The sequence below is a fragment of the Hippoglossus hippoglossus genome, chromosome 9 (genome assembly GCF_009819705.1).
Source record: "Hippoglossus hippoglossus isolate fHipHip1 chromosome 9, fHipHip1.pri, whole genome shotgun sequence".
NCBI lineage: Eukaryota > Metazoa > Chordata > Actinopteri > Pleuronectiformes > Pleuronectidae > Hippoglossus > Hippoglossus hippoglossus.
Genome location: NC_047159.1, coordinates 6,421,334 through 6,445,037, shown reverse-complemented (window position 1 = coordinate 6,445,037; position 23,704 = coordinate 6,421,334). Strand labels below are relative to the sequence as shown.

At 41.5% G+C, this 23,704-nt stretch overlaps 4 protein-coding genes across 5 annotated transcripts in view; 1 reads left to right on the top strand and 3 right to left on the bottom strand.

Annotated features, from left to right (window-relative positions):
- Positions 1–59: 59 nt before the first annotated feature.
- mfsd10 (major facilitator superfamily domain containing 10) overlaps positions 60–23,704 on the bottom strand; it is a 24,274-nt gene continuing 629 nt past the window's right edge. Inside the window, exons 2-14 of one of the 2 annotated variants that reach the window (XM_034594765.1) lie at positions 6,197–6,333; positions 4,776–4,964; positions 4,133–4,229; positions 3,917–4,020; positions 3,619–3,777; positions 3,329–3,515; positions 2,606–2,710; positions 2,374–2,485; positions 2,183–2,291; positions 1,995–2,085; positions 1,245–1,292; positions 1,062–1,151; positions 60–845 (exon numbers count right to left, since the gene is read on the bottom strand). In XM_034594765.1, the coding sequence (XP_034450656.1) occupies positions 715–845; positions 1,062–1,151; positions 1,245–1,292; positions 1,995–2,085; positions 2,183–2,291; positions 2,374–2,485; positions 2,606–2,710; positions 3,329–3,515; positions 3,619–3,777; positions 3,917–4,020; positions 4,133–4,229; positions 4,776–4,928 (1,386 nt within the window). In that variant the 5' untranslated portion in view covers positions 4,929–4,964; positions 6,197–6,333 and the 3' untranslated portion in view covers positions 60–714. Of the gene's footprint in view, positions 846–1,061; positions 1,152–1,244; positions 1,293–1,994; positions 2,086–2,182; positions 2,292–2,373; positions 2,486–2,605; positions 2,711–3,328; positions 3,516–3,618; positions 3,778–3,916; positions 4,021–4,132; positions 4,230–4,775; positions 4,965–6,196; positions 6,437–23,704 lie in introns of those variants that run through there. The other variant, XM_034594764.1, reaches the window with a different exon arrangement.
- Positions 7,383–13,792, bottom strand: LOC117767287 (RE1-silencing transcription factor-like). Its single transcript, XM_034594763.1, has 10 exons — positions 12,844–13,792; positions 12,673–12,749; positions 12,463–12,619; positions 11,994–12,112; positions 11,680–11,814; positions 11,321–11,564; positions 10,762–10,904; positions 10,445–10,668; positions 8,740–9,904; positions 7,383–7,796 (listed from the first exon to the last, which is right to left on the bottom strand). Exons 3-10 carry the CDS (start codon positions 12,558–12,560, stop codon positions 7,654–7,656), a joined length of 2,271 nt encoding a protein of 756 aa, XP_034450654.1. The 5' UTR covers positions 12,561–12,619; positions 12,673–12,749; positions 12,844–13,792; the 3' UTR covers positions 7,383–7,653.
- On the bottom strand, positions 12,625–18,467 carry LOC117767657 (zinc finger protein 462-like). The gene is made up of 5 exons (XM_034595456.1): positions 18,284–18,467; positions 17,928–17,995; positions 14,149–17,831; positions 12,840–13,938; positions 12,625–12,749 (listed from the first exon to the last, which is right to left on the bottom strand). The coding sequence occupies exons 2-5, from the start codon at positions 17,935–17,937 to the stop codon at positions 12,625–12,627; spliced, it is 4,917 nt and encodes a 1,638-aa protein (XP_034451347.1). The 5' UTR covers positions 17,938–17,995; positions 18,284–18,467.
- On the top strand, positions 19,460–23,597 carry coq2 (coenzyme Q2 4-hydroxybenzoate polyprenyltransferase). Its single transcript, XM_034594768.1, has 8 exons — positions 19,460–19,597; positions 20,016–20,370; positions 20,680–20,846; positions 21,017–21,138; positions 21,370–21,455; positions 21,548–21,681; positions 21,961–22,149; positions 22,256–23,597. The coding sequence occupies exons 2-8, from the start codon at positions 20,055–20,057 to the stop codon at positions 22,409–22,411; spliced, it is 1,170 nt and encodes a 389-aa protein (XP_034450659.1). The 5' UTR covers positions 19,460–19,597; positions 20,016–20,054; the 3' UTR covers positions 22,412–23,597.

The following is a 23,704-nucleotide window of genomic DNA, read 5'->3' as shown; positions in this document are numbered from 1 at the left end:
AGAACAAGAAAAATGTTGCATTCACGTTTTTGCTCAATGTAAAATAAACAATACAAGTATCAAAAGAAAATGAATCCATTCATTCATTAAACAATATTTTAATGCTGTAGCTGTAGAGGTGGAATACATTTTAACTCACTTGTATATTTCACTTTATAAAAATGCACAATATTCTATAGCTAAATCATAATCTCTAATGCAAACTTTGGCACTCAACATGTTATGAAGTAAAATATATATATACATGTAGTAGAATGTTTTTTTGAAAAAAATGGAAATACTAAAATAAAGTACATCAAACTTTGTACTTGAGTAAATGCACTAAATTACTTTCTGCCACTTCGGTTAAGTCGCAGTACCGAGAACCTTTTCATACAATCACTTAGTATTATATAAAATGATATCTATATATTTGACACCCTGGCTCAAGCAGTGCATAATATTCACAGGTCTACATGAGCACATACAGTAAAAAGCATGTTGCCCATTCATTTCTCAGTTAATGAGCGACCTCCCTCGCTCTGGTCCCCCTTTGGTTTTGGCTCGTGCATCATATTCTTGCATTATTGTGTTTCGTGTACTGATTCTTGGGCAGCAGCGTAGCAGGCGTACCGAACATCTCCCCATGAAGTAATAACTTAGTGCTTGATCTCCCAGCAGATGTAAACATCATTACATTCCTTGAGGCAGCAAAACATCAGGATGTCTCTGCCATCACTTCTTTTTAAAGTCTTGTCCTGCGCACTCCTCCTTCTGCCTCGCAGCTGTGCTCAGGAGAACGAGTGGGACGATGAAAGAGGCCGACGTGATGAGGAAACAGGTTTGTGGTCCAGATATCCAGTAAACTGTGAAGCAAACACCACAGTTACACAAGCACACGGTGAAGAAATGCAAAGACGGCAAACAATTGAAATGGTGCTGTTTCAAAAAGGTTTGTGGCTCAAATATGAAAGAATTTGACACAAGAAAAAAAGATTAATTCAGATATTTAAATGTTTTATTTCACAGGAAGACTAAGAAAATATTAGTGTCTTATAAACATATCTGCAAAGTTTTCTCACCAGACGAAGACACGACTGGTCCCAGAGCTCTGGCCAAGGCGCCCAAGCTACGCAGGATCCCCATCACTGTGCCTTTCTGACTGGGCGAGCCTGGAGTTACATCCACAGCAGGGATTAACACATTTATATCGTGATCACAATGGTTTATGAGTTTAAATAATTTAGAAATAACAAGAGGCTCACCGTGGTCAGAAACAAGCGTCGACAAGCAGGGAACTACTATCGCAGCCGCTGCAACAGAAGGAGAAATAAAAAATGTTTCATTTTCTATTTCACAAAATGAATAACATTCACACCTTACATTGTGGATAATATTCTGCTGCATAACAAATGTGATTCACATGTGTGATATTCAGGCATTTTTCTTTTACTTTTATATCACTTTTATTTGACCAAAAAGTCTCTTGAGATACATCATGGCTACAAAAATGACATAATAGAGTAGTTAAAACACAGTCAAAATAAAATATGTATTTAGAATATTCAAATAAAGTATAAAATTCATATACATTTTATTATTTTGTTGTGTTGCCATTGTGGTTTATGTACAAAGCATTTACTGGTTTGGAAGTTTTTCCTTTTCTGAATCTAAAGGCAGATTGTAAAGCCCCTTGAGGTAAATGTATGATTTGAGGTATTAAGATATATTATGTATTATATATACACACCAGGTTGATTTGAAATGACAAAGAATAAGAACAACAGCATAGGACCTGGGAGTTATAAAGGGATCAGGCAGAGAAGAAACTATTTCTTCTGTTTATGCTAAATATTCAAATCTCATGTTGAAGTCTTTAACATTGACTATGTGTTTTGGTTTTATAATTCTTACTGGCCTTGGGGGATTTTCTCCTCCTTTCATCTTTCACTGTTTATCAGTCATGTATAATTATCATATTCCATTCCAGCGGAGTGAACGTGAACACAACTCACCAAACGAGTAGAACGCCAAGCCGACGTACAGCATTGTCATATTCCATGATAACCCGATGAGGATAAATGCTGGAATTAGTGTGATGATTGCCTAGAAACAAGAAATACAGTTCAGTAGGGGAGACATTTGTGCTGCAGCCTCATGTCTCATCAACACATTTGTTTTCACATGTCCTGAAGGCTCCTACCACACGGACTGCTTTGATATGTTGCCCGGGTTTAATTCTACGAGCGTATCCCCCCTGAATCAAAGCCATGATGACACCAATGAAGAAGAACATCTTTCCCTGCTGCATACTGTTGAGAGAAACAACACAAGGTTACTGCACTTCATTCACTACGCCTGAGAGAGAACACAACTTCATGGCGGAGTTTGTACCTTGTGAACTGGAAGCGCTGGTGAGTCAGAAAACTCAGCGTGAACTCCAGACCAGAGAACAGGAAGAGGTAGCAGAAGTAAACGAGGCCCAACACTTGAAGCCTCTGCATTCCTGTAGAGAGACATCCCAACCTTCTGTCAGCGTGCCAAGGTTTAATCATGCTTCAAAAACTGTCCCAAAGAGAGCACACAGGAATCCAGCACACAGGAATCCAGTGTGTGCACTACTCACTCTCTTTTGAAGGGGGATCTTTTGTCTGGGTAACAGCTGAAAAACGGAACAAAGATAATGGGTTCAGGAGGTTCCTGGAGTCCCCGAACCCTGAAGACGAAGCCTGTAGGGCGGAACAAAAAACTTAATAATAAAATAGAACTGAATTGCTTTTGGCTCAACAAAAGTAGAAGTTGGAAATGTGTAAAGCAAGTAACATTCGAAACAAATGTGGCAAGATACCACCGAGGCTAGACCACAGTATAGTACAAAAGTCAAAATGAACTAGAACTGTATTGTATGCTTCTGCCATCCAGTGCACTTTACCTTTGACTTTTGACAACCAAAATATTATCAGTTCATCCTTGAGTCCAAATAAAGGTTAGTAGCAAATTTGAAAGAATTCCCTGGAAGATTTCCTGAGATACCGAGTTCACAAGGTATAGAAATGTGTTTTGTTAAAACGACAAAATGTGGAACCAGATTTATTTCTGTAGTTTAAAATGCTGATTGCACTTCTTAAAAGACTTCTTCACAATATGTTTGATAGGATCCCTTAGTTCATTTCTCAAACTGAGAAAAAATAAAAGATGCTCACTCAAGATTTTCTTCGCTGTTGCTATTGTGCCATTGGCAACTACTCTAGATTCTAGATTTCTAGAGTCTAGAATCTACCAAACAGAAACAGCAGCTCCGTTAATAATGTGTGATTCCTTTGAGTGTCAGTGTGAATCTTTCTGCAGCTGACCTTCGTGAGCGTCTCGGGCAGCATGAGCCAGATAAAGAGCAAATCAGCAACACTGAAGGCCAAGGCGAGCAGAGCTGGAGCGAGGTAGAAGACACTTCCTGTGGTTCTGGACCTGAGGGCGAAGTAGGCGCCCATCAGAGGCCCCACGGTGAAGCCCAAGGAGAAGGCGACGCCAATCATGGCCTGTTCCCCGACAAAATAAATCAGAGTTTTTCTCACATTTAAGACAAAAGCATAAACGTGTTATCAGCAATATGAGGTAACGCCAAGAAATGTGTGTGCATACCATTCCTCTGTTTCGTGCTTTGGGGCAAGGCAAGTCGGCTACGATGGCGGTGCAGAGGCTGACGTTGCCCTTGCAGATGCCCCCAATTACCCGGAACAAAAGGAACATGCTGAAGCTCCGGGAAACTGCCCACACGGCATAGGAGGAAATCAGCCCCAGCTGGAACACAAGGAACATGAAGCACCCTGTCAGACCCGAACAGTCGTTTTTCTTACACAAACAGAGATTTATATTCTTAAAGTCATTAAATTTGATGTAACACACAGTGTATTAAAAACAGGTTTGGTGTTTTACTCACTGTGGTAAGAATGAGCAGGGGTCGTCTGCCATGACGGTCGGACAGAGCGCCTGTTATAGGCGATGACAGGAACTGCAGCAGCGAAAACAGTGATCCGATCAGACCTGCAGAGCAAGACAATCAGCATGCAAATCAAAAAACCAATATCCAGGAATGAATCCCTATTTCCCCCCCCTTTTACGTGATCATAATTCCAGTGAAATCAGTTAAATATACCTCCAAACAGGACACTGTTGTATTTCTTCTCCATAGGAATCCCAACCACGTCCCTGAACCAGTCCACAACGCTCTGCAGAGACTGGTACACAACGTCCTGCACGGCAAGGAAACACACGGGAAAAACACACAGGGACAAAATGAAAAGCAGGAAAGAGGTGGATTCAGCATGAGTCAGCACAAACAGCCCAATGATGCTAATCTAATCAGTCATGAAAATTAGGAGATCACATGATGACCACTCGTTTGAATTTACTGTGAGCAGAGGGAACACACAGTGTTGAGAGGACAATAGTCTACACTTTGTTTTAAAAGTATTATTCAACATAGTATATTATTACATTTTTTAAAGCAATTTTTTTATTCAAAGACACAAAAGATAATATAATAAATATATTTTTTAGGCTTTGTTGTTTTTCTTTTTCAAAGAGAGAGAAAAGAGAGAAATAGCTAAATGAAAAACACATCTCCTTCTTGTTCGTCCATAGTTTTGTCTGTGTGTGTATATAGTCTGTGTTTTGTTCCAATGAATGTTTGACTAACAGATAAAAACGTTGCACTAGTATATAGTTGTAATTTCAGTGTGTTATTATTATGTCTGCGAACAGAGAGTAGGTTTTTTCTTAAAACAAAAACTACTGACCCCTGTTTGTGCGTAGTGATCCAAAATGGACGGCAGTAGAGGTAGAATCAGGGTGAATCCCAGCAGGTCGAGCAGCAGGGTGACAAACACCACTTTGATGATCTTTGAGGAGAACGCGCCGCCATCCTCTTTAGCTGTGTTAACGTCTGACATCTCTCCAACTGAATACTGTCTTCTCTCTGACTGTTCCTGTGCAGAGGACATGGACATGAATGTGCTACAGTTCCAGTAATCCTGACTTCTTATCTCGAGCAACAGGAACAATTGAAGCCTTGAGAGAATCACAGCTGCACTTTACAGGTGTTTCACTTCCTTATGATTTTACTTGAAAGTTTCCTGGAGCACCAAGTATGATTTAGAACAGATTCTAGGACAAGAACACAAACTCACCACATTTTCTCCAACTGACATGAAAGATTCACTAAATATGAAATGATTGGTTCTTTGTTATTAGTAACTTTCTTCTCTGAGTTTGTTGAATTGTTTGTTGACTGCATGTGGGGATTATAATTAACTGGAATTGACTGGAAGCTCAACAATTTCTCTATTTTCCCTGTCAATAAATCTGAGGGGCAAACTAAACTAATTTTGTTTATTATCTGACATCTGAAACACGGGAAGCAGCTCCAAACAGACAGTGGGTCATTGTGAGTGGTCACCAGCTGAAAGACTGAGAGACACTGGTTTAATGTTTAACATTGTGTTGCATCTTATAAGGTTTATCACCATGAGTCTTATTCTCACACTGTCTTTCTGTCACATAAATACAGTAGAATATAAAACACAGTTATTAGCTTTTGAATTAAGCAGAAGAATAAAATAGTATTTGTTGGAAACACTCAAGTAAAAGTACTTGAGGAAAAGTTACTTCGTTACATGACTGTGAATGTGGGAGAATAATTCAGGATATTTACACATCCAAGGTACCTACACAATGACAATCTTAAAAAATATACTTTTAACTTCAGTACATTCATCTGACGGCTGGATTCACATAAAGAAAAAAACATGTATTTAATTTCTATAAATATTAAGAATTTATACAGTTGCAGACAAAAGTTTGTTCAGTTTTTTTTTGCTTTGCTCAGAACATTTGTGTACTTCAACTCTTAGATGCAATATTTCTTTCACAATGGCATTTCTGCTTGTCACAGTAAAAGTACCACGTTTCAAAGTACCACCAACGTGCCAGATGCAAATGAAATACACGTTTACAACGGTGGAGGTATTTCCAGTCAACATGACATGATCATGATTTACTGCATCTCCTCGCAGTGAGTCATCAGGCAGGAGATGAGGAAACTGTTCCGGGAAATAAACTCAGAGGAAACTTTGTCTGCATAAACCTCCTCCTTCAATGGACTCATATCAAATAGTTCTGGTAAAGGAACGCATGTAAAAAAAAAAAAAACACCTCCTACCTGAGGTTGGTCGTGAAAACTGTTTCTATTAAAGTCGCTTCCTCAGATCGATCCAGCGAGTGAGACTCTTCTTCATCATCTCCCTCCTCTTCTCTCTTTCAGACATTTTCAACCCGAAGCATCAGAAACACGTGAAACTTGTGAAACTCAACAGTTTTCCCTCAGACTGGATCAGATCCACCTCTCCTTCCTCATCAGATCATTGGTATCGCTCCACACCAGGAAGCGGTGTCCTCTTACACCCAGAACACAAGAAGTGTCGTAACTTACGCAACTAACGCACACGGCTGCGTTCAAGTCAGCTCGTATTTTGCACACTCCACTCTCCCTCAGGGTTTTGTTGGGTCTTTATTATCAACATATATGCATGAAAAACTAGATGAGCACAGTCTTCCACCAACAAACCCCTTCAGAAGCCACTTTTAAATTCACTAGATCCGGATTTTTTTGGGATCTAATTGCACACACTCATAAATACCAGTCCTCTAAATATGCCTGATTGTTTTTTCTTTCCTCAAGATCAATGAATTATTCTTTAAGAAATGAATGTCTATAAAAATGCAGTAAAAAATAAATCCATAGATCTACCCCTTTATCTGGACCAGAACCAACATTTAATGAACTCTTCCCTGGTCCAGGCTTAAAAAAGAAATAATGTGATATCGACTGATATGAACATTATCTTGATTTGAGTATTGACTCATCAATCACGTTAATTAGATGTTAATCACTGGTCTTGGTGGATAGTTGTTTGTCTCGGTGTGTCAGCCCTGTGATGGACTGGTGACCTGCCCAGTTTGTACCTCACCTCTCACCCCACGTCAACTGGGATTGGCTCCGACCCCTTTGCGACCCTAAATAGGATAACCTGATTGACTGGTATTGATAATGGTTGGATTTGTGTGTCGATGAAGGGAGTTGTATTCCATCACAGATGTCATGCAACACTGCAAGGCACAATTATTTCAATAAACAGTTAATTAATGGGTCTTGAGGTTGACGTCGATGAAGGTATTAAACAACCATGAGGTAAAGTTTATTTGGAACAACAGTTCACAGTAGAGATTTTTTGCAAGTTTTTACAGTCGTAACATATTTAATATCTCCTGTCACTTAAATGGGGATCTGTGCATGATGGTTATTTATGTGTATCCTGTAATAAGAAGGATTTAACTGTGTCACATTATCTGGTCACCACCTAATTTCTGAAGTTTTATTTATTGAAGGGGACAAAACAACAAATCAATCCTACTCATAACAGTTGTAGAATAATATCAGATCATTAAAAAAGTTAAAAAAATCTACAAAACATGAAAAATTAAGTGGTTAACAAGTTGTTTACAAATATTAAAGTAAAAAGGTAGGGGACAGGACAGTTCACACTAACAATCTAACCTCCCCAATCAAAAATCAACAGTGGAAGCTGAGTCTTGACGTCCGCAACGTCATGAAAACGGTTATATTCCATGTCTCATAATGTGACGCTTCAAGTCCGAGCCGCTCACGAGGTTTCGTCCACAAAGTTCACAGGTGTAAAGTTTATTTTCTGTGACTGAGGGAAGCGGGACTTCAGAAGCTCCACCTGCAGCTGTTAACTCACCTGAAAAACAAGAGAAATGAGTTTACACTGGTGTCACATTTCCCAAAGTCAACAATTGATACAGCACAGATTTTTTAATAGTAATTAATGAAACAATTAGTCAATGTGTCAGAAAACTAAAGATTTTCAGGGGTTAAAGATTTTTTGGGGGGGTTAAACTGCAAAAACCACAGATTTAATTTTCTAGGACAGGGTGAGAAAAGTAGAAGTTGTTAAAATAAAAAAATAAAATTGCGATTGTTTGGCATTTTGTCTGGAAAGCTTAATTAACTACAAAGAGATTTTCATTTTAACAATGTTCACTCAGATATTGTCCTGGTTTTCTCAAACATTGTTCATACTATCGGGTGACATGATTGGTCTAAATAATCAAAGCCATTAGTAAACATTTAAACTGAGGCAGGATAATGAATGAAATCTGTGGTTAAGTGTGTAACGGTATAATTACTTCTGCCAAGGTGGTTATGTTCTCTCCACAGTCCATTTGTTTGTTTGCTGGTCAGCAGGATAAAGCAAAAACTACTGGACAGATTTCCACAAAACTTGGTGGAAGCGTGTGACACGGGTCAAGAAAGAAAATACTAATGTTCTGTTCCTCCAGGAAGTTTTTCCACCACTTTCTTTAACATTGTTTGACATTTTCACTAAATTCCCAGGGTTTGGGGACTGATTCCTGAGTGCAGATCCAAATAAAAATCTGGATCTTACAGATTTAAATGTGGCTTCATAAAGGGACTGTATGGGCGATCTATGTTGAGTGCCATTTTTTTTATTATTACATTTTTACAGGCATTCAACACACAATCTGATATCACCATCCAAAATTATATAACTCCCATTGTTATGTAGTTACACAATCGTTGCAACGTTGTCTGAAGACACAGAAAACACTGAGTTTGTGTTGGACTTCACTAGATTTATTGTGATTCATTTCAATTCTTACTTTTGCCCACGCGTGGACTGTTGGCCTCCTCCATCCCGTCGCCCTCCTCTTGGTCCCGATCTTTGCATCCGCTCTTGTCGTCTTCAGTCATCGCTTCATCTCCTTTGTCCTGCCGCTGCTCGAGCTCATCCTCTTCTTCCTCCTTGCAGCTGACTTGCGGGTACGATGTCTCCTTCAGATATTCATTCTCAAGCACTGGCATTTCTCCATACGGGTCTGATAGCTCCTCAATGTATTCCTGTTTGCTCACTTGTTCCTCTTTGCAGTGTGTTAACGACAATCCTGCGCTCTCCTCGTTCAGTTGGACACAGACTGGAAGAGGCGTTCGGGAAGGACTTCCACATTTTAAATCCTCCCGACTCCTGAGGTTATTTCCCTGCATGTGACTTTTCTTTGCCTCTGAATCATATTTAGTTGTCAGTTTTTGGCCCAAAGACATTTTACACTCCTCGTCCAGCAGCTCACTTAGAACATTATCTAGAACCTTGGTCTCCATGTTCTGCTCTTTCTTAACCATCCTCTCGTGTTCTGCCTTGTTGTGCGTCTTGCGGACGCTGCTGTCCTCATCCAACACCAGGATGTGACGCAGTATTTTGTCTTCTGCTCTCGACTCAACGGCTGATGTTCTGTGCTGCAGCGTCCTAAAACTTAACTTGGACTCTTTTTTATCCACCATCTCATCACATGTCGCAGAGTTCCTCTCGGCTGCCTTCTCTCTTTGGCGTGTGGACATTACGCTGTTGTCCTCACTACCTCTCACTTTGAGTTGGGCTTGGTTCTCGTTGGTCTGCCTCTCTCTCTCTGAACCGTCGCTTTCCTCAGACTCTGCGGCGTTTCCTTTCCTGACACTCATTTCTACTGTAGGTTTGATTGTCTGTCCTCTTGTTGTCTCCTGCTCATGCTTCAGACATGCTTCCTTCAACTGTTGTGTAACTTTCTTTGGAACTTTATTTTCTGCCGGGTCCAGAACCACTGTTTCGTACTGAACTTCATTGCAGCCTGAGACAACCCCGATTTTCACATCCTCCCTCTGGCTGTTGTGCTGCTCAGAATTTGATAACGGTTCCTCCTCCTCCTCCTCCTCCTCCTCCTCTGCTATCCTACCATCCTGTGCCTCTAGCTGATCAAGGCTGACCTGACCCACAAGCTCATGGTTCCTCTCAACCTGTATAAAAGAAAAGGAAAAAAAACTAAAATCAAACTTACAAAAGAGCTAATTTACCCATTTCTACCACATTCCTCTTCAAAAACAAAAAGTGCAATGGAAGTAGCGTTATGAGTGCAACCGACCCAAAAACATGTTTAAGACCTAGTTCGTATAATTTTAAAATATGATGACTTTTTAAAGCCTTTTAGACTTTTGTTTAAAGATTGTTTTAAGACCTGTATCTGGGGGGAGCTCAGTTTCCCTCATTTGACGTAAGAGAGTTACAGCAGCTGCTGTTAAATGACTCAAATAGTTACTAGTTTAATTTATGGTTGAATTTAAGGTAACATTTATTTGGCTTTATAAATTTTAAAAACTTTACGCGACAAAACTTTCTTTCATTCAAGCAACAGATTTGCCCACAGGGTCCGGTTCTTCTGAAACAAAGAAGCTGCCTATGTTCCTCCTCTCATTTCTAAAATTCCTGTACATTCAAAGTGGATAATGTCAAATTTCAGACACAAAGGAATTCCTGCGGCTTTAGAGACGAATCCTCACCTGATGCTTATCGCTCAGGTGTGCCTCTAGGTCGCTCAGCAGAGGGCAGTCGAAGTAGCACAGTCGACACTTGTAGGGTTTGACGTCATCGTGCTTCGTTATGTGCAAACGCAGGTTTTCACCACTACCGCAGGAGAAAGTGCATTTGTGACAGCGGAAGACGATGCCCTGGAGGTAACGGGACAGCCTTGGGCGACGCACCTCTATCGGCACGACGCGCTCCTCTGCAAAAGAGAGACAAAAAAAAAATGTACTCAATCTGAAATTAGGATTTCGGGGCGCTGGTAATGATGGATCCTGTCCAGTGTCTATCGTACCACGATGTAGGACGATGTGATCAATCATGTTATTCTTGTTCCTGGTCTGGTAGAGGCAGAGCGGGCAGCGGAGGTCCCTCAGATGGGTCGGCTCTGACTGAAATGTAGAGTGACTGGCCTCCATGTGCATCTCAAGGGTTTTCCTGATAAAAGGTAGAACAACCAGGTTCGATACTATCTGTGTTTATTCTATTTTTACAAGGATACTGACTATAATTATTGGATAGAAACATGTAATGTCTGCAGTGTCTCCGGGACATGACCTAATTTTTGCTCAATTATTAAATTGAAGAATATCTTAGATTTCAAACACATCAATGAACAACCAGAGTCAATCCATTAATCTTTTCCAAATAGACGCACATTGGATGCAACCAAACTTCCTTGACGGCCTTGTTTGTGGGATGCCTTCTCCCAGGAGACCATATTTGGGCAAGCTCCCTTTTCTAAATCTAATTTTGTGCGTTGTAAAAGTTATGTAGAAAAAAAGAGACATTACAGTGGTTTTCCTAAAATGTTTTTTACATAAAGAGAAATCCTGGTGTTGGCTGTAACTCACCTAAATCCAGTGAAAAAATCACAGTCCTTACACTTGAGGATCTTCTTCCCGTGGCGGTTTACGTAATGTCGTCGCACACTGGAAAGGTGTCCAGTGCTGAAACTGCAGAGCTCACAGTGGAGCAAACAGCTCTCTGGTAACTCGGTTTCTTGCACCTTGGCTTTGGTTGCATGTCCAGTCTGCGCCATCAAGCTGTAGTGGTTCAGCTGCCGCTGCACATCTGGAGGCTCCAGGTACATTGATCCTGTCACACGACAACAAACCACAGACTGTCAGTGCAGCAACCAAAGCAACGTGTGTGTATTTTATATCCATTTTGACAGATATGTGGTTTATATAACATAAGAGGGAGGACTTGCTTTCAGTTATTTCAACTTCTTCTTCAGGTTCGGGCAAATTGTTGTTTTCCTCTGATAATTGAGGAGGGTCCTGGTTGTTTCTCTGCGAGTTCGCCTCGTCTTCGTTTTCAGTCTCCCCATCATTCATAATCACATCTGAGCATCCAGCAGCAACACAGACAGGGAAAGAAAGACCAAACACTAAATGAAATATCTCAAGCTATATATAAAAAATATCATACATGTCAATCATTTCCGTTGATGCTTCAACTAGTGATTCATTAATACTTCTGTATAATACTGTAATTGTAAATTATTTACAAGGGGATGCTCACCTTGATGTTTCCTGATAAAATGACTCCTCCACAGGCCAAAGACGGTCGTCCGATAGGAACAGAAACTGCAGAGGAACGGCCGGAGGGTCCCAGATTTGTAGACGACGTATTCATTTATGCTGTAGAGATTAAAAAGAAATAATTCAGACAGTCACAAATAGTTCATCAAGAGTTCTGGACATAAAGGACATCAGATTTGTAAAATGTTAATATTGTACTGTTGAAGAGAATACTAACAATTCTGTATTAATGAAACTGTAAACATATTGATTAAATTTGATTGTATTAATTACTAATTATAGTATTAATTACCTCTGTAAAGCAATTGAAATTTGAGTAGTGCGTAATATACATGAGCAGTAATTTTATATATAAGCAGATAAAATGAAAGTATTTATCAATGATGGATCTATTTATTTTATTTTTACAAACCTAAAACGGTGACTGACCCACCAAACTTCATTCTTACTTGTGCTTCAATAGTGAGGTAGACAGTTTGTCCAGTTTCTTGATGGCCGCGAGCGCTGCGTGGCTGCGCTCATGTGAGCGCAAACCTTTCAGGGACATGAATGTCCGTCCACACTGTCCACATGTGCGTTTGTCTTCCAGCGATTCCTCCGGCAGCTCTGGATCAGTGAGTCTTGAAGGCGACGGCAGAGAACCCGTTTGCAGAGTTAACGTCTTCTCTGGCGTCACATTCGAGGGAGTCAGGTCGTCCATGGGTTCTAACATGGGCGGCTCGTCTTGTCGACAGATCTGAAAATCAAACACAGCAACGGTCATCAACTTACAAGTGTATAGGAAAAGATGACAATGAATTAACAGGCTCATGTGGGCAGAGTTAACCTACTTCATTGGATGGGGCCTCTGGTGTTGTCGTCATGGCAACTGATGCCCTCGGCTTTGCATCCATCGCCGTTGTCTTCATCCTTCCTTCATGGCGTTCCAGGTGGTAACACAGCTTCCTGATTCCAACTATGTGTTTGCTGCAGTGGTCACACTTGAAGAGTCCTGGGTTCTTTTTTGTTCTTCGCTTTATCACTGTAAAGTCCATTTTAACGTTGGAGCTGTGAATGTTGGTGTAGTGGACAATGAGCTGCTGAGATGTGTCAAACACTAACTGTGGGCACTTCTTACATCGAACCCTTTCTTCAGATGGAAATTTGGGCGTGTAGTATTTACGCTTGTTATACCTCTCCAGCTGCTTGTATATGGTTAATGCATCCAACTTGTGCATGTTTTTGTAGTGACAGTGCAGGTACTTTCTACATATTCCTACGTAGGAACACATGTCACACTCGTACAGCATTTCCTTGTTTTGCACGGACACCTGACAGGTTTCAGGAGAGCCCAGCTGTTGATTGTGGTCAGTTTTTGTGGCGTTGACTGGGGATGATTTGATTTTTAAAGAGGAAGCCTCTGATGTTGAGCCCCCGGAGCCGTGATCAGGCTGTTTTTCAGTTTCAGTCTCAACTGAAAGTTCAGAACCTGCGGGTTGGGCCTGTTTGTGGCTCCTCTCACGATGGACTTTCAGTTTTAACAACGATGCATGAATTAGTGGACATTTCTCACACGTGAACCCTTTATGCTTCGAACCTTTTCCCGTCCAACTATGGACCATGTTGCTTTCGAGTATTCTGTCCGTTTGAAGTCCGTCTGCTCTGACTATGATAGCAGGATGCATCATTTGGCAGTGAGTGAGCGTTCCATGGTAGCTAGCGTTCACATAGGGACAGGACGGACACTTATACACTAATATCTTCCCGTCTTCTCCTGTTGCGCTAGACTTAGACTCAGACGTGTTCTCTGGTTGCTGAGTTGAAGGGCAGTCAGGGGACGTTAGCGCTTTGACGTGCGGGTACACTGGTGCAAAGTATTTCGAGAGGGAGCGCTTTCCATGTTTATCAGTATAATGGCGTGCAAGATGCTTTTTGGTGAAGTACAACTTCGGACACAAGGCACACTTGAATACACAATCCTTAAACTGTGAATAAGATGAGTGCCTGTGGTTCACACGCATGTGGCGATTGAGCCCAACTTTTGTGCTGCAAGTATAACTGCACAGCTGGCACTTCATCACTGGATATTTTTTCTTTTGCAGGAAGGAAGCTTTTGACACAGAGCTGTAGGTGTTAGGTTGGTGTAGTTTTCTTACAGTTGACGGTTTGTGCACGGTGTTCGGATCGGTCTTATCATGCTCTCTCTCACAGTGCTTGTTCAGCTTCTCCAGAGTTGCACTGATTTGAGGACAAGTTTCACACATGTAGCCGCTAAATCTTGAAGGGTCACCCGAGCCTTTTTTAGTCAAAGAGTGGTTCCAGCTGCGTAGATGCATTTCATCCATGAAATGACTGTCTGCCCTGGACTCAGAGTCAGGATGCCTTATCTGGCAGTGAGTTAAAACTCCATGATAGCTGGCGTTGATGTAAGTACAATGTGGACATTTGAAAACATGCACGTGTGCTGTCGCATCAATTTTAGCTTCTGGGTGTTTCATTCCAGTGTGAGTGTTGAGACCGTGCCAGGTACTGAACCATGCAGTGCAATGTTTGCACTTGAACCAGTTGGAACAATCTGCAGCTTCATGAGGTGAATCGGGTGAGTCGCTGTGTCCAAGAGGAACTTGGTAGCTGCCGAATGATTCTGGAATTTCTGTGTGGTCTTCCACAGTCTGAGGACTTGACTTCTTGCTGGTGATGATGTTCAGGACGGAGCCGTCGTCTTTCACGGACCAGGGATGCACAGCACAGCAGTGGCGTGTGATACTGGACATTGAGCTTCCTTTGAATGAGCACGCTCTGCACGAAAACATCTTAGTCTCACTTTGTCCAGTTGTCCCATCACCATCACTCACGTCACCGGTGTGGGTCGTTTTATGCTTTTCTTTCCGTTTAGGAACAAATGAATCGGGGCCGACATACAACCTGGTGGAAATGTACTCGAGACTCACTTTACGGTTTGGGTGTTGTTCCTGGCTGTGCTGAAACACTACTGCTGCACTCTTGTGGGAGAAAACACACCTGTCACAGTGATAACCCGTCTCCAACATCCCTTGTCTATAACACACTCTTAAAATATCAGTTGTCCTGCGATTTGTCTTGTGAATCTTCAACATGTGCCTCCTCAACAGATTCACATACTGAGTGCTGTACGTGCATCTGTAGCACTTAAGGGTCCTCTGTGTCTGTGTGTCCGACTCCGACACCGAGGGCGACGCCGACGAGCGTTTAGCCAGTGTTTTTACTTTTTTCTTTTTAGTCACTTTTTCCTGAAGGGTCACACGACTATCTTCTCGGCTTGCAGACATTTCCGGGTGCGACTCCTCCATCTGCTTGAGAAGCGTAGAAGTGTATTGCAGGATTTGTTGGTTCTTAACCACAAACCCAGGATGTCTGCTGACGTAATGCCTCAATACTTGGGTCACGCAATTATGTCTGTAGTTGCAAAAGTGGCAGAAAAAACAGTCCATGTCGCCTTCATTCATGAGCGGGAGAGGTAGACGAAAAGATGAGGAGTCGTCCTTCGTGTGAGACTTTTTGATTTCAGCACGAACCAGAGCTGTGTGTTTAAGGATAGATTCGTGGTTTGCAATCAGGTGCAGGTGAGCTTTGGCTTGATGGTTCATAATTCCCTTTAAACTGACATTTCCAAAGTTGCACACTTGGCAGTAAAACAAGTCTTCGACACATTCATAGGGATTAACTTCCGTCTTGGAGGTAGCTTCTTCATTCTGCCGTTTTCTTTCCTTCCACCCCTCGACTCTTTCACTAGATTTAGAATGAGAGGACGCAGCACTTGTTGAGGTCTCGGCTTCACTTTGCAGTTTCTTTTTTTGCAACTTGTTGTTATACCACCAGACCTCCTCAGTGCCCGTTAGTCCGAGCTCAGCGTGTTTCATGTTATGATGAGCAACGACGCTTCTGATGTTGGTATTTGAAAAGGTGCAGAACTGGCAGTAGAACACTTTATCGAGTGAGCTGGAGGATGAACCGTCGATTCCAGACGACAGCTCCCGGTTCCATTTGCTAGGGGGTGTCTTGGTTTTCTTTATGTCCGCTTCAGGTTTCACTTTCTCTATTTTGGGAGACTCTGAGTGAGTCTTAGAAGTGTCTGTTGTGTTCTTCGGAGACGTTAAAGGTGATGAAACCTTCTGCTGTGGCACCACAGCTTTGCTTTTTTCCGTTTTGGGGGAACCGGAGGCGTCCTGTTGAGGCACAGAGTTCTCCGTTACATTCGATGAACTCTCAGGTGTCGCCTGGGATGTTGTTTGCGATATGACAGAAGCCGACTGTTTGATTTTGTTGATTGTGACCATTTCGTCTGGATGTTTTTTCTGATAGTGGACATGCATACCGACTGCTGACTTATGACTAAATATACAGCTGCTGCAATGATACAAAACCACATCCTCTCCTCTGGAGGTGGGGTGTAGGGGCGAGGGTGCATTTTTGATTTCTGCAGGTTGTGCATCTGCGTTCTTGGGAGAAATCCCCTCCGATGTTTCTGGGCTGTGCGTTTTCCTACACGTGTTCAACTCTGACGATCCCTCTTGGCACACAGGCACTGTATATTTGCAGTACAACAAGGAATCATCCGCTTTATGTTTCGGGTGCTCCTCTTTGTAATGTTCTGTCAGGGCTTTCAATTCATTGCTGATGAACTTACACACAAAACATTTGTAAACCAGCTCACATGAATGCATCATGAACACTTTGGGGGCGTCTGGATGTTTTTCTGTGTAGTGTCTCTGAAGGTGGGCTTCAGCTAAAAACTCAATGGGACACTCCAGGCAGCGGAAGGTGACGCTCTGATCACTGGGATCCTGAATGTACATGGAGCTACATCTTAAGTAAGGGTGGTCGCTCTGGTAATGGAAGGACATGCGTCTGATGACAGCATCACTGTAGTCACAGTGTTTACAAAAATAAGTGTTTGGGCTTTCCGCGTCTCTATTGGGGAGCTTACCCTTCTTTTCTTGTTCATCGTCGCTAAATTCAAATGAAAGGTCAGTGCTGCTGGGCGGTTGTTTACTTGGGTCCTCGTTCCCTCGGAGTTTCGTCTCCTCTTCGTCCGACTTAGTTTTTTTAGCCGGTTGACTCTCCGGGCATCCCCGGTTGCTCCTCTTCTTGTAGTTTTCATAAACTGCGTCATTGCATTGTTCCTTGGGCGTGTGAGATCTCAGCTCGGAGAGTAAAAAGTGATTATCTAGCATACAGTGGTTAGGGGTGGCGTAAGTCATATCAATCCTGGACTTTGCGGTGACTTTAAACACACCGCTGCTGTTTGGGCTGAGGTCTGAGGGAGATTGTTGCAGAAGCAGGGTTCCTTTGGTGCTGCTCAGGGACACCGGGCTCTCGGCTGACTTCGCTGAGGGTGATCGAGGTGTTGCTGTTAAGAATTTAGTGATTGTTTGCATTTGCAGCGGCCCCTTGTACGTTTTCAGATCTTTTGACGAGTTAAGCATGCATGGAGATTTTGAGGTAGACATGACTGCGCCTATTTCACTCTTGTGGCTTCCAAGAACAATAGGATTCCGTGTCTCAACTTGATTCTCCGGCTTCTTACCACACTGTTTCTCATGTTCGTTTAACTCATCCTGGCCACGAGCTATAAAACCACAGCTGTGACATAAATAAATATTTTCCACGCTGTTGCCTTCGTCATCAGCGTCATCCTCCGCAGACTCCGAGCCATGCTCAAAGGTCACATGCTGAAACAGGGAGATCTTGGAGGGGAAGACGAGCGAGCAGTCACTGCAGCAGAAAGACTTGACGGAGGACTCTTCAGGGGCAGGTTGCCTGTGCATCGTGTGGCCAGAGATGGCAAAGTGCATGGAATCTGAGGAGGGGGAAGCAAAAGACAACATTGAATACTCCACTTGATTTAAATGCACTGAATCGACACTTTAACACAAAAGCTGACAGTGATAAATACCTTTTTGCATCGTGCATCCCTCCTACACCCAGATCATTCTCTATAAACAGAGAACAGCTGTGTTGCTCCTGCGGTTTAAATAATACGTTTGTTTTGTCATAAGTTAATACTGAATGTTCAAAAACGTAGTTTCTGCAGATACTTGCAGGGATGAAACACTAACGAGAAGAAATCTACTTTTCTTTTCCAAGTATTTCGGTAAATTCCAATGAACAACAGCAACAACTGTGAGGAAAACGAGTGAAGACGTCGGGAACTTAGAGGCAGTGAAAGTTCAACAGGAAACCAACAGGAGAGGAGACTTACAACGACACAACCCAGTGACAATAAAAGAGCAAACAAAACACACAACTCACCGCTGCTACACACCGTGCCTCCTCACGCAGACGGACACACGCAGGCTGAGGTTTACGATGTGATTTTTACAGTCGCTGATGTTGGAAACATGAACACACCGCACATTTCCGCCATTTTTCCCGCGACTAGCGCTCTCCCCGCTTCCGGTGCTGCAGCGAATCCTCAATGTCCTGCAACTGCACTTCCGCCCTGAGTCACCCGCTCTTCAAAATAAAATCAAAGGCGGGCGAGGCACAGTGCTGGGCATTGTGAAATAAAATAAAATAGAATTGGATTTTGAGCTGTTGGAGTAAAACGTTTCAGTTCATTCTAACCATGCATTTAAACTAATGAAAAATAAAAAAGTATTTTAAAAAAACAACGAAACAATCAGTTAAAAAATAAAACCCTACTTCACAATGTAGTTAAAGCAAAACTCGATAGTATAATATCATCCTAATATTGTGTTGATTATAATTATTTGATTAATGAAGCATCTAATATTGTAAATAACATTGGATATATAAATAAAGAAAACACTGTTACATTAATTGTGAAATCAGAGGAAGCTTTGACCGGAAGTTCCCACCTTCGAGATTACTTTCTGTTTCCATTTATCAAATCTTTTAAAAATCCCATTCATTCATCGTTCAGTCTAATAAAGATTAATTTTGTAAATAAAATAACAGTAAGTATGATAAATACAATAGTTTAAAATCAAGGCAATTTGAATTCTGTTTTATAAAAGATAACCAAACAAATTGATCGTGAACGTACTGTTTATTCAGATAAGTGTCTCTTCTATTTTGAGGATTCTTTGGTTCTTTTCATGACAATATTTTGTCAGCATTATCATAACGAGGGTGGTTCTTCTTCTTCTTCTTCTTCTTCTTCTTCTTCTTCTTCTTCTTCTTCTTCTTCTTCTTCTTCTTCTTATTATTATTAAGACACGAAATCAAAGCAAATTTTAATAATATAAATCAAATAGACTCTTTCCCAAATGTGTGCATGTTACCAAGTGCACACAAGAGGTCTGTGGAGAAAATACTGAGCAAGTAGCACAATAGGAAATTAATAATAATCATTATTTATCGGTTTAAATTAAGAGTAGATACTGTTTCCTACATACTGATTTAAACCACCCTCTCTGCTGTCATTGGTTCCGGATGCGAACGTTGTTTCGCCCGGAACAATAGCGGACGTACGATAACAGGAAATCACAGCAGTAGATCGTCGCCTCGAAAAACTCCTTATTTTAGTTGTTTAAACCGCCATTAAACTCAAATAGCATAAGAAGGAGACAGTGAAACATTGTGTCTTCTGTAACCGTCAGTGTAAGTTTATTTCATTTACCTTTGTTTCTGTCTCAGACGTGTTGAAGAGTTCATTTCACCTTCAGTGTGAAGTACATGGTTATTATATGAGCATGTGCGTTTTATAACCGCTCGTGTAACCGCACCTACAATGATCATACTTGATTAACACACACACACACACACACACACACACACACACACACACACACACACACACACACACACCTCTCATCTGACACACGAACACCTCAGTCTTTGTGCGGCTGATTCAGTGCAACACAAAATAATTCATGTTCAAGCAAATCATAAAACAAAGCCACCGTTACACCATTGTGTGTGTGTGTGTGTGTGTGTGTGTGTGTGTGTGTGTGTGTGTGTGTGTGTGTGTGTGTGTGTGTGTGTGTGTGTGTGCGCGCGCGCGTGTGTCTGTGTTCAGGGCTGCAGGATAATGTCAGAGTGACCTCAGGGAGCCACCATGCTGCAAGCCAAGCTGACTGCGAGCTTCCTGAGGAGGATTCACCACGGAGCCTGTTCCCCCTGTCTGTACCCTCTGTCGGACCGCTTCCTTCATGAGGAGGCAACAACCAGGACTAAACATGGACTCCACTCACACTCCAGCATGTTAGGAAGAGTGTTTTACAGCCAGGGTGTGATCCGTCCGTCGGTCCGACTGCGTGAAGCTCAGCACCATGGGAGGAGATCCTTCAGCCTGTCACCTGCTGCCATCGTGAATTCAGCTCCAGCTCCTGTCCAGCCTTACCTGCGGCTGATGAGGCTCGACAAACCCATTGGTTTGTACATTCATGGTTAATGAAAGTTACAGTTGAAATCACTGCTGTTTTAGGCAGTAAAATGAGGGTATGTTTGAAAACAATGCCGTGAATAGTGTTTATTTATGAACTGCACTTTAACTCTGGTATAACACGTAACTGTGCAATATTCATTCTGTCTGTGCAATACAATGGTTCATGTGCAATCCATTCACTGTACATATTCTCACACTGCACATATTTTTCTTGTTTTTACGCTGTATATTTTAAAGTTACAGCAGTAATGTTTTCTCAAGTTTCACCTAAGTCTGTTGTCTGTTTGTATTGTAGGAACTTGGCTGCTGTACCTCCCGTGTACATGGAGCATTGCTCTGGCTGCTGACCCTGGATGCCTTCCACATCTGGGCATGCTCACTCTGTTTGGTACAGGCGCTCTGCTAATGAGAGGAGCCGGCTGCACCATCAACGACATGTGGGATAAAGACTTTGACACAAAGGTATAAAATACTCTTGGTCTTAGTTGTAATAATGTAATAATTTGATTATTTTTCTTCATGTCGTTGGTTTATTCCATTTTTTTGTTTTAGCTGTCACACAATTTGAGATTGTGTTATGGAAGGTGCTCCATAAATGAAGTAGTTGTTATTATTGATATATTTTTGTGCAGGTGTCCAGGACAGCCACTCGACCCATTGCCTCAGGGGCAATTTCTCGAATGCAGGCACTGGTCTTCTTGGGAGGGCAGCTCTCTCTTGCACTCGGGGTTCTGTTGTGTCTCAACAACTACAGGTACCAGAAACAGTCAGTGTGTTATTGGAAATAATCTGTTGAGCTTTAATTTTAGTTTATTTGCAGTATAAAAAGATGGTGTAGGTCAGACAAACACAGTCTCTGTGCCGTCTCGTAGTCAATATATCAGTTAACATTTATAGATGTATGTTAGAATACAAACAGTTAGTTGTTGCTTCGTTGTTATATAAGTAAAGGTTTGACTCAAAGCTTTCATAATGCTCCTCACAGCATCGCTCTGGGCGCTGCTTCATTATCTCTTGTTGTCTCCTACCCACTGATGAAGAGGATCACGTACTGGCCACAGTTTGTGTTAGGTAATTGTTGTCCTGTGCTATACGGTGCAAGATCATTCAACAGTTTCTTGCTTCTTAAGTCAACACCTCCTCCTTCTTGTCCTCCTGTTCAGGCCTCACCTTTAACTGGGGGGCGCTGCTCGGCTGGTCTGCTGTTCAAGGCTCCTGTGATTGGTCCGTGTGCCTCCCGCTGTATTTCTCAGGAGTGATGTGGACACTGATATACGACACCATATATGCACATCAGGTGAAGCTGAGGATCTCTGTAGTTCTTATTTGTGCTTAATATAAACTTATTTGACATTAAGTCTGTTAGCAGCTCACATTTAGTGAAGAGATAACTCATTCACTTTTAAACCATAGATTCACTGATTTGACCTTGTTGAAATGTGGTTTTCTATTATTTATGAGGCAGAATTTATCTGGGAATTATAGGTTCCTGTTTTTTGCTGCTCTGACAGTCACTCTCAAAGTAGAATCGTATTGATTGAGACTGAGCTCCATCTGTTCTGTATTCGATTACTAGGATAAGGAAGACGACATCAAGGTAGGAGTCAAATCTACTGCGCTGAGGTTCCAGGAGCAAACCAAACCTTGGCTGAGTGGCTTTACGGTGGCCATGATGTCAGGACTGGTTGTAGCTGGTGTCAATGCTGAACAGACTCTCCCTTACTATGCTGTACTGTCCGCAGTGGCCGTCCACCTAACACACCAGGTAAGGAACTTGGTGTTGTACAGCACAATATATTATTGGTTTTGTGGACCTTTTTCTTTTTTATGACCCTAACCAAACATCCCATATTTACTATTCTCTCCTTTAGATTTACACACTGCACATCAACAAACCAGAGGACTGCTGGAAGAAATTTGTCTCAAACAGAAACCTCGGACTGTTGTTATTTTTAGGGATTGTTGCTGGAAATCTATGGAAAGAAAGAAGAGAGACTTTGCTGCAAACTGAAGATACGCTCAGATAAGTGACAATCAATGCACAGTATATTTGATTAAATTTACAGTACATCACATACAGTACTTCATCATTGCAGTGTCTTTTTATATTTTTACAAAGCTCCATGAGTGATCAAAAGATATTCTATAAGCTTAACTCACACAGTAAATATCTTCCTCATAAAATATAATTTATTGTTGTTGACCTTTATCACTCGTATAACTAAGGATGATCAGTTGTTGTTCACAAAAATGCAAATAAACACCTTAAACCTGCATTCATTTTTGACCACCAGGGGGCAGTATGATTCACCTTACAAATGTTCTGCAAGTCTCTGGTTTAACAACTGTCTCAGCTTGTTTTTATGAGGTTGTGGAAAGAATTCTCTCACCCTCACAATCTGCTGAAAGCGCAGGCTGCAGAACTGAAACGACATGGCGATCGAGGCGGAACGCTGCACACATCTGCAGGGCCCAGTGCACTTCTCGTGTTTACTACTATTTTCTGCTCTTGCTAATTATTTCAGTGACAGTATAAAAATGTCACTTTATGCAGGTTTAAAGTAGAAAAGTCAACTTTAATTTACATAGACAGAGACTGATTCATATTTAAAATATTGTAACTTTCACCCCTGAAATCCAGTTCATTTAGCAGTAAAGTTTGACTTCCAAAGATTCCCCTTACCTTTTTTTATTGGTTATCGAATCATTTCATCATGCATTTCACATATTACATAGATTCTTCAGCAGAACATATGGAGTAGGACATATTTTCTTCACCTCTTGCTATTGATCCCCTCAAACCTCACAGTCATCAGTGTTATGCTCCAGAGTCATTGATGCTTCCGGTTCACCCTGTACTTTCCCCTCATTTGCTCACTAACCAGTTTCCTCACACCACCTACAAACCTCTGTGACTATACACTGGAATAATTTCTGAAAAAACATGTATATATATCATTGTAATGTTGTCACTTATCCCCAGGGAAGATAGCGCAACATGACAAGTGAAAACAGAAAATTAACAAGAACAAACACAGTAATAAGTTCAAAGTATCAACAGCACAAACAACAACAAAGAGCAGAAATGCAACAATGCAATGAAGTTGGACAACAACAGAATCCCCATATTGAGAGTAACATAATAAATAATCTATTCATGGATTTTAATGAACAAACAAGCTTTTCATTTTGTAGTAGAGCTGTTATAGCACAGATATGTAGGTAGGGGGGTTTGTTAACATGGCTGCTTTAGTAGTCTACCTCACTGTGTTGAGTTTTAATAAGATAACAAGTAGAATCATGTTACAAAGAGGAAACAA

What these genes read in the sequence shown, in the direction of transcription:
- LOC117767657 (XM_034595456.1), bottom strand. An exon ending in CCGTGCACAAACCGTCAACT is followed by an intron (nt 13,939 to 14,148) that starts GTAAGAAAACTA and finishes TTGTGTCCGAAG; the next exon opens with TTGTACTTCACCAAAAAGCA. An exon ending in GGCCCCATCCAATGAAGTAG is followed by an intron (nt 12,750 to 12,839) that starts GTTAACTCTGCC and finishes TTTGATTTTCAG; the next exon opens with ATCTGTCGACAAGACGAGCC.
- LOC117767287 (XM_034594763.1), bottom strand. Translation starts at nt 12,560, where the DNA reads ATGTCCCTGAAAGGTTTGCGCTCACATGAGCGCAGCCACGCAGCGCTC. An exon ending in TTTTATCAGGAAACATCAAG is followed by an intron (nt 11,815 to 11,993) that starts GTGAGCATCCCC and finishes CTGGATGCTCAG; the next exon opens with ATGTGATTATGAATGATGGG. An exon ending in ACCTGAGCGATAAGCATCAG is followed by an intron (nt 9,905 to 10,444) that starts GTGAGGATTCGT and finishes TCTTTTATACAG; the next exon opens with GTTGAGAGGAACCATGAGCT.
- coq2 (XM_034594768.1), top strand. Translation starts at nt 20,055, where the DNA reads ATGCTGCAAGCCAAGCTGACTGCGAGCTTCCTGAGGAGGATTCACCAC. An exon ending in TTGTGTCTCAACAACTACAG is followed by an intron (nt 21,139 to 21,369) that starts GTACCAGAAACA and finishes TGCTCCTCACAG; the next exon opens with CATCGCTCTGGGCGCTGCTT. An exon ending in CTGGCCACAGTTTGTGTTAG is followed by an intron (nt 21,456 to 21,547) that starts GTAATTGTTGTC and finishes CCTCCTGTTCAG; the next exon opens with GCCTCACCTTTAACTGGGGG.